The sequence below is a fragment of the Callorhinus ursinus genome, unplaced genomic scaffold (assembly GCF_003265705.2).
Source record: "Callorhinus ursinus isolate GAN/ISIS: 27379988/994484 unplaced genomic scaffold, GSC_fseal_2.0 scaffold11, whole genome shotgun sequence".
Lineage (NCBI taxonomy): Eukaryota > Metazoa > Chordata > Mammalia > Carnivora > Otariidae > Callorhinus > Callorhinus ursinus.
The window spans coordinates 58,741,924-58,754,699 of NW_027397073.1; the positions used below are offsets into that span (position 1 = coordinate 58,741,924).

A 12,776-nucleotide genomic window follows, 5' to 3' on the forward strand; every position below is an offset into this window, starting at 1 on the left:
GCAAATAATATATCAGCTTTAGAGTAAAGAACCTGATAGACTCTTCCGTACCTTTAACATCTGGATCATCAATGTGCGGCTCTAGATTTTCTATCATTTCTTCAAGTTCCTTTCTGGTGGCCATAGTGATATTTGAAGAACCTGGTACGGTGACTTCAGAGGTTTCTTCTGGTCTCTCTGGGCTGAGAGTATTCCCAGAGCCCTGCTCAAGCTCTATATCTAGATCTATTTCAGGAAGAGGAGTCCTCCAGAAATGGAAGGAGTTGTACAATTCCTGATCTAAGAGAGCTGAATCTGGTGAACTGGCGCCACCCTCTGGCCGTAATGCAGATTTGCAGTTAGCTGGCTTTTTATCATTCTCATTACTAGCTGCTTCCTGATGAGATTCTGAGGACAAAGTACAAAGTAAAGAGCTGTCCACTGGGACACTTATTTCACCTGGAGATTTCCTAGATGTTTCAGCATGATCTTCCACCATGTTTTCCAGTTTGACACTGGAATTACTAATACTGGGATCTGAAGAAACATCCTCTGGCCTGATCTGTACATCCTCTGGGACTTCTTGATCTCTGATCCTTTTATTGTTTCATTTGGGAAAAAAAAAATGAAAGTATAAAAATAATTACTGAAAAAAACTCAATGAAAGATACTACATAAAGTACTTACACAAGTTCAGTATTAAAATTTACAGATTATCCATACAAATTGAGTAGTGTATATACTGGTAATGCTTCTTTTTTCCATCAGTTGTTCTGTGTTCATAGATGCAAACATCTGTTAAGCATAAGTCTAGATATTAACGCATTACATGAGTTGGAAAAGATAACACTGTAGAATCCCAGGATTCTTAAAATACCAGGCTAATTTCAATAATAAAACTAAGGAAAAATTGTAGGAAGATAAATTCCTACAATGCACTTCAAAAATGATCTGATTCTTAGGATTATGGTATTGCCACTGCTCCAATGATGTATTGAAAAGCTGAGAATTAAAACCTATTTGCTTTTATAAAAAAGAAAAGGAAAAAAACCTCTGTACCGTATTAGAAAAGATCCTTATTTGCTATCTCACAAAATATTAAAATCCATTTTAGTGTAAATGAAGTTTTTTTTTATTTCTTCCACACTTTCCAGCTCTACTCCCAAAGGCTTTCCCAAAATAAAGTGATGACTTAATTGATAAGGACAGATGGCACAAGCTCCTAAATTAAAGTCCACTGATTACCACCATCTATTATCTAAACTAAAACACTACAGTAAGTTTTAATGTTTATCCCCTGTATTTTATTTGACTCCATTAAATTTAACAGACATATACTGAGCACCTACTAGGAGCCAGGGAATGAAGCCACTATGGAGGATTCACATGTGAATGAGATGCAGGTCTGGTCAGGGAGATTAAATTAGAGGCAAACAGGAGAACCAAACACGTTAAGCAAGTAACCGCCAGGCAGAGTGGTAAGTACAGAAGTATGCACACTGAGCACGGGAGGCGGGATGGAGTTGAAATGAAAAGGCCTAGAGGAAAATGACAGGAGCAGTATTTAGAAGAACCAGTAAATGCTTACGAGGCTAAGGGGAAGAACATGTATTCAAGGGAGAAAAGGCATATGCAGAGGCAGGAGTGACATAAAACGTATAACATACTCTGCAAACAGCCATGAGTTTCTTATGGCTAAGAGAAGGAAACAGTGGGTGACCAGGGTGAAAAACTTTGCCAGAACCACTGTTCTCCATACCCAACACCTCTGGAATTGATCCTATGGGCTACATGGAATAAGGCAGGAATTAGGAGAATTGCATTTTTAGATGCGTTATTTTTGAGAGAGCATCCTGGAAGCAGGGTAGAAAATGGGGCGGAGGTGAGATAGGAGGTGGGAACTCCGGACGGGCAGGGGGTGCCAGCAAGGACTTGGTGAATGAAGGCTACGAAGAAGTAAACACATCCAAATGATGACAGGACCAATAGGATCTGTTTACTTATTTACTGCACGCTGGAGATGGCAAACAAAGGGAGGAATCTGGAAAGTGCCAAATTTCTGGCTAGCGCGACGGAACAGATCGTGGTAGCACCAACTAAAAGTGGAAAACACAAGAACTGCATAATGAGGAGGCTAATGAGTTCTGGTTTGGACAGGCTGAGTGCGGTACCTGGGTTGCATTCTGGGTGGGGATGTCCACGGGAAACCGGTCAGACACCAGGGATCGAGGTGGAGGTCATCAACTCAGAAGGACGTGTGCAGGGCTTAGATGGGCGCAAGGCAAGAAAGATGAATGGAAACACGAAAGACACACCGAGTAACAGAGTGTAGGCATTTTTCTCAGGATGCCTTAGAGAGAGAGGTCAGAAGAGATGTAGGAACTGCAGGCACGGGCGACGAGGAAATCACTGATAGAGCACTGTCCTTCTAAGAAGAAAGAAGAACGTGAGCTCAAGAACAGGGGTGCACAGATTCAGTGGGTCAGGACACACCTTTCATAAGAAACATGAGAGGAAAGTAAAGATGGGTGTGTAGGTAAATTTGAAAGTGAGTGTGGGAAAAAATTAAAGCTGCTCCCTGAAACAGTATGTGCCTTTAAATACAACAGGAGGCTTACCAGGATTGAGCAAACGGAAGGTGACATTAACACCTGTGTAATATTCTAGTTAAGGAGCCACCGTACATGTTCCCATGAAATTATCAACTTCCCTCTGATTATGCTTTATCTCATGGTAATGTTCAAACTATTTTCAAAAATATGTATTTTTAAAAAACACGATTACTTTAACATCTTGAAAAATATAGAAAAAAGATGTAAGAAGTCATTTGAAAACATATCACACAATAGCATTTTACTTCTGGTGTTTCCCTTCGATTCTTAGGACTATAAAATAGACAGTGTGCATGCACAATAGAGTTATTACACCTGTGGGAGAGCTGGGCCCCTAGTTCTCAGGTCCTTGTCCTAGTGCCAGCACTGCATTCCCATAAACCTGTGAGTCTTTCAAGGGCCCCATGATTCCACACTTACTCCTTATTCATAAGGATGAGAGACTGGCTTAAACAACCTTTAAGATTCCTTCCCTCTCCAAAACAGTTCTTGGAGCTAGTGCTATTATGCCAAATAAATGTCTTCTATACAAATTACAGACTTTCCAATCATGTGGTCCTTATTAAAAGACATTTTTTCTTTCGTTTTAAAGAATTCAGTGGGATAATTGGTAAAATTTGAATAAGATCTCTAGTTTAGATGACAGTATTTTATATCTATGTTAATTTCTTAATTTTGGTAATTGGACCATGGTTATGTATTAATGCCTGCATTCTGAGGAAGTACACAGTGAAATATTTAAGAAAGGTAAAAAGAATATGTCTGAAACCTCAAACTATTCAGAAAAGAAATCAGTAAAGCAAATAATGGTAAAATGTTAACATTTGGAGAATCTGAAGGGCATATGGGATTTTTTGTGCTATTTTTGCAGTTTTTCTGATATGAAAATTAAATTTAAAAAATTATAGCAACAAGATATTGTTTGGTGGGAGTGGAGACCAAATGGGTTAAAACTTGTAAGACTTCATTATCTGATAAATTAAAAAACAAACAAACCTGCATTTAAAATACACAAAAAGAACCTAATTAAAAAGCCATTCAGAGGGCACCTGGGTGGCTCAGTGGGTTAAGCGTCCGACTCTCAAGTACAGCTCAGGTCATGCTCTCGGGTCGCGAGATGGAGCCCCACCTTGGACTCCACACTGGGAGTGGAGACTGCTTAAGATTCTCTCTCTCTCCCTTTACCTCCGCCCAAACAAACAAACAGCAGCAGCAGCAGCAACAAAGGCCATTCAGTATGCAGAAGTATCCCATGGGCCTGAAATTCCTTGATTATTATTCTCACCATACCATTAAGATTAAACTTTAATATTCTTAGGAAGGAAAAAAAAAAAGAATGGCTAAGTCATTCTATTTCCCTAATGTTACATTACTAGTCTGTCCAAACTTAAAACTCCTAGTATGGTTTCAAGGAGACAAAAAAATTTTCCCTACTGTTAAATTCTGGGAAGAATTACTACATGTATGAATAACAGTTGCTTTGAATTGTCAAAAATATAAATTATCTGAATACTGATTTTTCCAAGAGCTGGGAGCCAAATGCTATTATAAGAGCAAAAATCATTTTGAAAGCTGAGAAGACCTCTAATTCTGCAAAATGAGAGAACTACCCCATCTCCTAAGAGATGTAGGCAACAAGAGCACCAGGGTGAGCCAGGAACTTCTCTAACAGAACCTTAATTTTCCTTTAGTGTCTACATAAGTTTCCTATTAATACTCTCCGAGTTCTGGACTAGAGACTCTGGGCCTAGAAAAATAAGTACACGTATTTCAGGAGAAAATGACCTGGGGGCATCTGGTTAAAGCAGCACTATGTCCTGACACGAAAGCAAAGAACATACATCTTTCCTGTACTGTGAATTAACTAAATGAAGTTTTCATATTACTGAAATACTTCCAAATTTGTACCAACAGCCATCAATTTTACTTTCACGCAGCTGGCATTACACTAAACTGACAAAAGTGGCATAAGTGATGTAGCTCCTTAAGGCTTCTGAGATTAAAGATTTCCTTACAATTCATTCAAAGTTTACTATTTGCCAACTATGTGCCAGGCCCAGTGAAGGTGCTCTATACACAAAAATTCGTAACTCGACCGCTGCAGCAGATGGACTTGCAGTCAGCTGGCCTGAGCATATACGCAAATATACAATTGAAAAGATACGGATCAGAAATCCATGCTCATATTCCAGCACTGACAGCCAAGATGCAAAAGCTCTGAATTTCCCAAAAAACTGAGGAAAAGATTCATGGAGGTAGTAAGTCTAGAAACAGCAAACACGCTGACAATTCACTTTGTTAAATGGGTATGGATGGAACAGAACAGCTTCTTGAACAGAAAGCAAAGAGAACCAAAAGAACATAGTGTATTCAGAGAACAATATAATACAACAGTTGATCAACTAAGAAGAAAAGGGAATGCTTATTTTACATAATTTAAAAATGCAAATATGAATGTTTTAACTCTGCTTCTGCAAGTAGCCTTTATTAACACCTTCCAAGAAGCATTAATAGCCTGATCTAGGGTGAAAGATAAATCCGGTATACAAAGTCAGAGGTTTAAAATCAATTAAGGCTTCAGAGAGTATTAAGTGACATTAAATGTTTCCAGGGTCAGATGAAAATATATAATAAATAGTAGTGGAAACAGACTGTCAAAAACTTGCTTACTTTGTAAGATATTTGTTTGAGAGATCTGAATTCTAGGAAAACTGAGAGGACCTTGAGAACAGGAACCGAGTTCTTGATTTCTATCTAAAGGAGCTGGTTCATAGTAGGTGCTCAATTAATTTCTGCATAATCAACCAATCTTAAATAACAAACAAGTTTTAAGACAGCTTAGAACAAAAGTCAGTGCAGTATTTAAGAGAGGGTAAACAAACTAATAGTTCTGAGATTAATAATACATAAGACTATTTTTTTTGAAGTTAGGAAGTAAAACTACACAACGGTTTTAATGGTATTTAACACAACTCCTTCCTTAGCCAGAAATTCTCTCTTCCCTCCCCTCTACCATTAACATAATTCAATAAAGTCTAAAAACATAGTGAAAATCCAATGCTACAAAGAGTTACATTGGAAGAGGAACTAAGGTTTGTAGGTAAAAGATAACTACCTTTAAATATCTCTTCCAGTAATGTCCTACACGGGCAGTCAGAACAACTACCGGCCATGGTAGCCACACCGACCATTTTTGTCAATAAAGTTTTATTGGAACACAGCCAAGCCCACCCACGTATGCACGGTCCATGGCTGCTTTCACGCTGCAGAGGCAGAGTATGGCAGTTGTGGCAGAGACTGAAAATATTTATTATTTGGCCTTTTACAGAAAGTTTGCTGACCCCTGACCTATACAATCCTCTGTAAATTTATATTTTCACTTACTAGACTTTCTCCAGATTTAAAAATAAATAAAAGTTACATCATAGTCTTTGCACAATTACATAGTGAACAAGGTATGCTGACTTTAAAAATGAAAAACAGGTAACATTTCCCCCCATCATCATTTTTGTCAAACTCCTTGCAGCAGCTGTTTTTCAAAAGAACTGACAGAATTTGCTTGCTAGGAAGACAGGTTTAGAGTGATTTTCTTCCTTTACAAAAAACAGTACCTCAGGTTTGTTTGGCTACTCAGCAGGACAGTAGGAGAACGGGCAAAAAGGTAAAACAAGGCAGCAGAGAAGAAAGAAGAACTGCCAAATCAAAACACCCAGAAAGCAAATACCACAGTATCAAGACCTACAGAAGAAAATGTCCATTAGCATCATGACAAGGGAGGGACAAGACACTATGGTAACTCAAGCATTACAGTAGGGACTGTTTAAAAAGCAGGTTCTAAATTATTTCAAGTGCACACCTGTAAAAGTGCATATTTCCCACGGACTAAGTTAGGCTTGATTTTTTTTTCCCCCTAAGTATATGGTATAATAAATTTTAAAAACAAAAACTCGAAATTTCTTAATGTAAAAAAATTTAAAAATAAAAATCAGAATTGTCCTTTTTATTTTAAAATGAGTTGCCCTATTACACTTAAAGTTGATATTCTAGTTAATAAGTACATTAATTTGGTGCTAATCATAATACTTTCCCCCTCGATTGAGAGATTATAATCGTCATTCTGCAGAGTTCAAGATCCACAATTAAAATAACTGACTGAAAGAAAAGTAATAGTAAGAAATGGACTACATACTAAACAAACATACTCCTAAATTAGGTTTTACCCCTTAAAACACTAAACCCTTTAAATTGTATAACGATTACTTCATCTAAATGTCAATAGATGGTTTACTAGGTAACTAATTTATTCAATAAACGTATTCAAAAATTACCATTATCTATCATTTATATTTTCTCTACGGCTGACATCCAGCTCAGTGTGCTACACTCATCTTCATCTCCTCACTTCAGATGTAACTAACCAAAGAGACATTTAACAAATGTATTTAAAATATACCTCTTTAAAAATATTTACCAATTTTTACAATCAAGAGAAATAGCAAAGTCTCCAAAAAGAACATTTATTATAAAATAGAGGAAATGAAAAATACGTTCACAAGCAATAAAAGCTGGAAAGTAAATTTTAAAGAAATCATACCTATTTTTGTCTTCTACTGACAGATCTTCCAAGCTTTTGCTTTCTTCTTTAAAATACTGGCCTGAGCTAGACGGATTAGCAAAAGTAGATATGAAAGGTCCCAGAGACTGAAAAGCCGCTTGGCGAACCTAGAAAGAAAAAGAGAACAGTAATAAAACATAAAAATAAGGGATTATTAACAGTCTACTTTCCATTTACCCAAGTACAGATAAGATAGTAATAAGATAGTAATAAGACAGTGTTTTCTAAAAAAAACTTCCCAGATTCAGAACTATAAATCATTCTTCTCCTAGGATTTAAAATTCTTTATATTTTCTCTTTTACTTTCGATTTTTAAAAATCTGTCTTGAATATTTAAACCATGAGAATACGAATATGAGATCCCATAGAGCATCTGCATGTAACTAAAGGAAATCCTGCAGTGTTCTCAAGGAAAACCGAATGAAGAAAACCAAGATTGCCAAATAGAAAATATAGGGCAATAAAGTCGACAAAATGTGATACATCCATTTCATGTTTTCTGGTAGGGAAAAGACCGTAATTTGCTTACTACAAGGAAACAAGACAGATGTGCCAGAACTATGGCTGCACTTATCAGAAACAGAATACTGACTTAAAATATATTTCACAAAAATCTGGATGCACATACTACTGTTATCCATGAATGTCTCAAGTAGGAGAGCTGAAAAAAAGGTTATAGAATTTTATTTCATATTGTATTCTTGTATTATTTTTGTAATCTTGGTTACAAAAAAAAAATTGGGGGAAAGAGGTTTTATGAAAGGAAGCCGAAGGGAGGACACAATCTGGAAGAGGCAACTATGATGGGAGAAGCCACAAACCAATTTCTCTAAGACCCTGCCCTTGAGGCATAACAATACCTTTTCCATGGTTTAAAATGAAGATTACATGACACGTGTAAATTCTGCAGAGGCAAATACATGTGAAGCACGCCTATTACTACTATTTACCCTCTAGGGGAAGCAGATACAAAATGATTCAATTGATTTAAAAAAAAAAAAAAAGGCCAGAATTATATATAAGATAGCAATAAGAAGCCTATGTGAGAACTTACAGGTTGTTTTCTCCTCTACAGCCGTCATGTTACCTCCATAAAAACATAAAAGGTAACTTTTAAAACTATAGGCATGAGTTTAGTCTACTCTGGATACTGTTAAAACTCTGTCTCAAACAGTTACAGGATTTACATATACCTCAAATGACAGATTTAAGGAGTCCTTCATTTTAATATAAACATATTCCCAAATTAGCAGGAAATACTGTATATCATTGAGCCAAGATAATGATAAAGTCTCAAAATGAAAACTTTAATAAAGCTACATAATCTTTTCTAACAATCTTAGACATTTTAAACAACATTAAAGTCGTCCTATGGCTTAACAGTGTTTCCTCTATGTAGAATCTGTTTGGAAAATGAATATGGTTAAGGTCCTGAGATCTACTTCAGGCATGACAGCATAAGGCGCACCACTGACCCACTCTCCAGTGAAATCGTTGAAAATGGAAAAAACAAAAACGAAACAAAACCCCAAAACCCCACCAATTAAAACCTCTGCAAATAGTCCTAAGGGCAGGCAAACAACAAAAGAAGGAATAGCTATAAATATTCAGTAAAAGAACGCTGAGAGTCTGTGGTATTTGAACCAGGGAGGCAGAACCTCTACTCCCGACTGCTACAGCCAAAAACACTGGCCTCCCTCTCTTCTAACTTCCAGCCAGAGGGCTTTCAATGTTTTCCATCCTGCCCCCAGCCACCTGTTGGGTGTCCCTTCTTCTACACAATGCCCACTGGTAGAATGGAAGCTCTACCTTAGACGTGGCTCAAAACACTGGGCCCTGATAATACTCAGAATACAGTCCCTACCCCCCAGCTTATAAGGCCAGGAGAGATGAGCCAAGGGAACGTGGGGCTCCTGTCCCTCCTACTCCCATCAAAATGTGGTCATCCCAGGATGGGATATAGGCATGTAGGCAAGCCCAAAGCTGTGCCTCCTGGAGGGGGGAGTAAGAGTCCACTAACACATTCCAGCCAGTCACTAAACAAGCAAGTAACAGTAACAAGTCCCAGAGAGGGATTCAAGTACCCAAATCTGCTGTATTAACTAAAATGACCAGTTTAAACAAAATTTTTAAGGCATGCAAAGGAACAAAAAAGTATGATCCATAGACTGGAGAAAAATTTAAGGAACAGAAACTACGTGTGAGAACACTAAGATGTTGGACTTAGAAAAAAACTTCAAGGTGACCATTATAAATTGTTCACAGAACGAAAGGAGAGCATGAGTCAAGTAAAGGAAGGAATGAGGACGGTGTCATATCAAACATAAGTTAATGAAGAGAACCAGATGGAAATTCTGGAGTTGAAGAGTATAATAACTGAAATAAAAACTAACCACATAAACTTAAGTAGATCTGAACTGGTAGAAAAAAAGAATTAGGGAACTCAAGGTATGTTAATATAGATTAAGCAAAGAACAGAGAGAAAAAAGAAAATGAGGAAAAATGAACAGAATCTTGGAAAATGTGGGACTCCATTCAGTGCACCATCATATGTGTAATGGGAATACCAGGAGGGAAAAGACACACTATTTGAAGAAATGATGGCTCAAAATGTCCCAAATTTATTAAAAATCAATAATCTACACATAAAGAAGCTCAACAAATAGGATAAACTAAAAGAGACCTAAAAATGCCAAAAGTCAAAAGAAGAAAATCTTGAAAGCAGCAGAAGTGACGTATCACTCACAAGAGAACCCCAATAAAATAAACCTAACTTCCTACAAAAACAAGAGAGATCAGAGGGCTGTGGGGAAGACACAGAGTGCTTGAAGAAATTAAAAAAAAAAAAACCCACCAAAACTGTTAACCAAGAGTTCTATATCCAACAAAGCTATTTTCAAAAAAAAAAAATGAAAGCAAAATAAAGACACACCCAGATAAACAGAAACAGAATGCTGCTACCAAATTTACATGACAATAAATGCAAAAGAAAGCTCTTCAGGTTGAAAGTCAGTTACCCTGGATGGTAACTCAAAAGAAAGAAGGATGATCTCAAACTGCTAACTTAATCTTCCACCTCAAGACCCTGGAAAAATAAGAGCAAACTAAACCAAAAGGAAGCAGGAGAGAAGGTATAATATAGATTAGAGTGAAAGTTAATGAAATAGAGAACAGAAATATAGAGAAAACTGGTGAAACTAAAGCTTTAAAAAGATGAACGAAACAGACAAAACTTTAGCAGACTGGCCAAGAAACAAAGAGACAAGAGTCAAATTACTAGAACCAGAAAGGAGGGACATTACTACTGACATTACAGAAATACCAAGATTATGAAGAAAATACTATGATCATATACCAGCAAATTAGATAACTTACATGAAACAAATTCCTAGACAAACCACTAAAACTGACTCAAGAAGAAATAATCTGAATAACTCTGTAACAAGTGAAGCTTATCTGAATAGCCCTATAACAAGTGAAGAGATTAGTAAACAAAAACCAAAAAAAACTACACACAAAGGAAAGTCCAAACTGAGACGGCATCACTGCTGAATTCTACTAAACATTTAAAAGAGAACACCAATTCTTCACAAATTCTCCCAAAAAAAAGAGGAGGGAGCCCTTCCCAACTTGTTTTATGAGGACATTATTACCTTGTCAAGAAAACACACACAAAAAGCCATTGCAAGGAAGCTATAGACCATTATGTCTTATAATATGGATATAAAAACCCCTAACAAAATAGTAGCAAACAGTCCAGCAACATATCAAAAATTATTACACTATGGCCAGGTGAGACTTATTGAAGGTTTAACACCTGAAAATCAATATGCCACATCATATCCTTAGAATGAGAACATGATTTCTATTTGTACAGACGTTCTGTCCAGTTAAAAAAAAAGTTAATACAGTAGTTTGCCTACTGTCTACTCCTAAAAGGATTAACAATAACATACTTTGATAAACTGTTTCTTAAATCATGAAATCAAAATCACGTTTCGTGTAAAATGTATTATTTTATAAAAATGGTAATTAGACAAAACCCTACCCAACGTGAAGGATCACTGATCAAATTAATAAACAGTGCTGACAATTTAGTCCGTCGGATTTCTTGACATGTCGCACAGGAAACAGCCATGAAACATTCAGCACAAGCCTTCCGGACTCCCCACACGTTATCAGAACAAAGCTGGAAAAACCTGGGCAGCTACGCAAGGACAGTGGTGTGTTAGGCAGACAACACAGGTTTCAGTGGTTCATTTTATTTCATTTTCTGCTTTCACAGTGTTTCAAAATACTAGATTTTCCTATAACAATTTAGAAGATCGGTTTCGTATTAAAACTTAGTAATTTGAAATAAATCACACCTAATTCAGAGCACTACTGACTGGAAAAGCAGAAACAACAAATACAGCTTAAATGTTATGCAAAAGCTTGTACCTACTGTTTTGCCTAATGGATGACTTCAGAAACTCTTCCAGTATGTTAACTGGTACACAAAGCATGTATATCCCCATGCACTAACCATTTAAAAATAACAAGCTGTAGATTTGTCACTAGAATACTTGAGAGTTACAATAAAATTACAGATTTCTTCGAATAAGAATTGATTTAATAGAAGTGGGAGAGGTAAAAATAAATCAATGGTCCTTACACATCATATACCTGCATTTTTAACAAACTATAATCAAAACACAATCCAAGTGCCTAGAGTATAGAAATGTGAACTCCCAAACTCAGTCATATTATCTTTCTAGTTCACATTCATGAGACTGTGTTAATAAAATTGGGGGGTAAATGTATGCATTTTAAACTTTATGTATTACTCTGTAGTGTACTGCTTACTCCTTTACTACCCCTTTATGTCTGCAATACTTACCAACATCTCCTCAGTAGCTTGCTGGCCAACTACACTGCAAATATCTCCAAAATTGGCAGCACAGACCTGACAACAAAAGCATCACTGACATTTCAAAAATCTTACATACACAGTGCTTTTAAAATAATCTTTTAAGTTTCACATATCAATACAGTAACCACTAAAACCATGTGTTCTTAAACAAACAAAATGCCTAAAAAATACCTTTCGAACATGAAACATTCTGCAATCACAGCACATCTCACAAAACCTAGGGAGGATAAGACGCTCTGTAATGTCCTTCCCAACCATGGGAGCCATTTTGCACATTATCTAAAATGGATAAGAACAAAAGCACACTGAAAACATCTTCAAACTAAGACTGTTCCAGTTAAGTTTGCTAACTTATTAGAAGTGTATACTTTAGGAAATATAAAATAGGTCATGGCATCCTTATACTGTATACAGCACAAAAAACATTCATCTTATTTATCCAGGTTCAAGGCAGAAAAATAGATATTTACTACTACCAATAAAATCAACCAATTACTAAATAATTATTTATGCACAGTAAACCCAGAGAAAATCTGAAAAATTTCATTTGACTATAGTTTCAATCTTATTAATCATTTTGCCTGATAACTTTAAAAGTAAACCTCCCCCACCCAAATTTTCCCAGTAAGAAAACAAATGGTCACTGTTCAAAGGAAAG

The 12,776-nt window shown here is 36.4% G+C and overlaps 1 protein-coding gene across 5 annotated transcripts in view; it reads right to left on the reverse strand.

Annotated features, from left to right (window-relative positions):
* The window catches only part of PPP4R1 (protein phosphatase 4 regulatory subunit 1), a 58,731-nt gene that overhangs the window by 17,223 nt on the left and 28,732 nt on the right, over window positions 1-12,776 (reverse strand). For all 5 annotated transcript variants that reach the window (XM_025886512.2, XM_073898532.1, XM_073898533.1 and 2 more), the window contains 5 exons: window positions 12,290-12,397; window positions 12,086-12,151; window positions 11,255-11,413; window positions 7,186-7,313; window positions 52-575 (listed from right to left, as the gene is read on the reverse strand). In XM_025886512.2, the coding sequence (XP_025742297.2) occupies window positions 52-575; window positions 7,186-7,313; window positions 11,255-11,413; window positions 12,086-12,151; window positions 12,290-12,397 (985 nt within the window). The remainder of the gene's footprint in view (window positions 1-51; window positions 576-7,185; window positions 7,314-11,254; window positions 11,414-12,085; window positions 12,152-12,289; window positions 12,398-12,776) is intronic.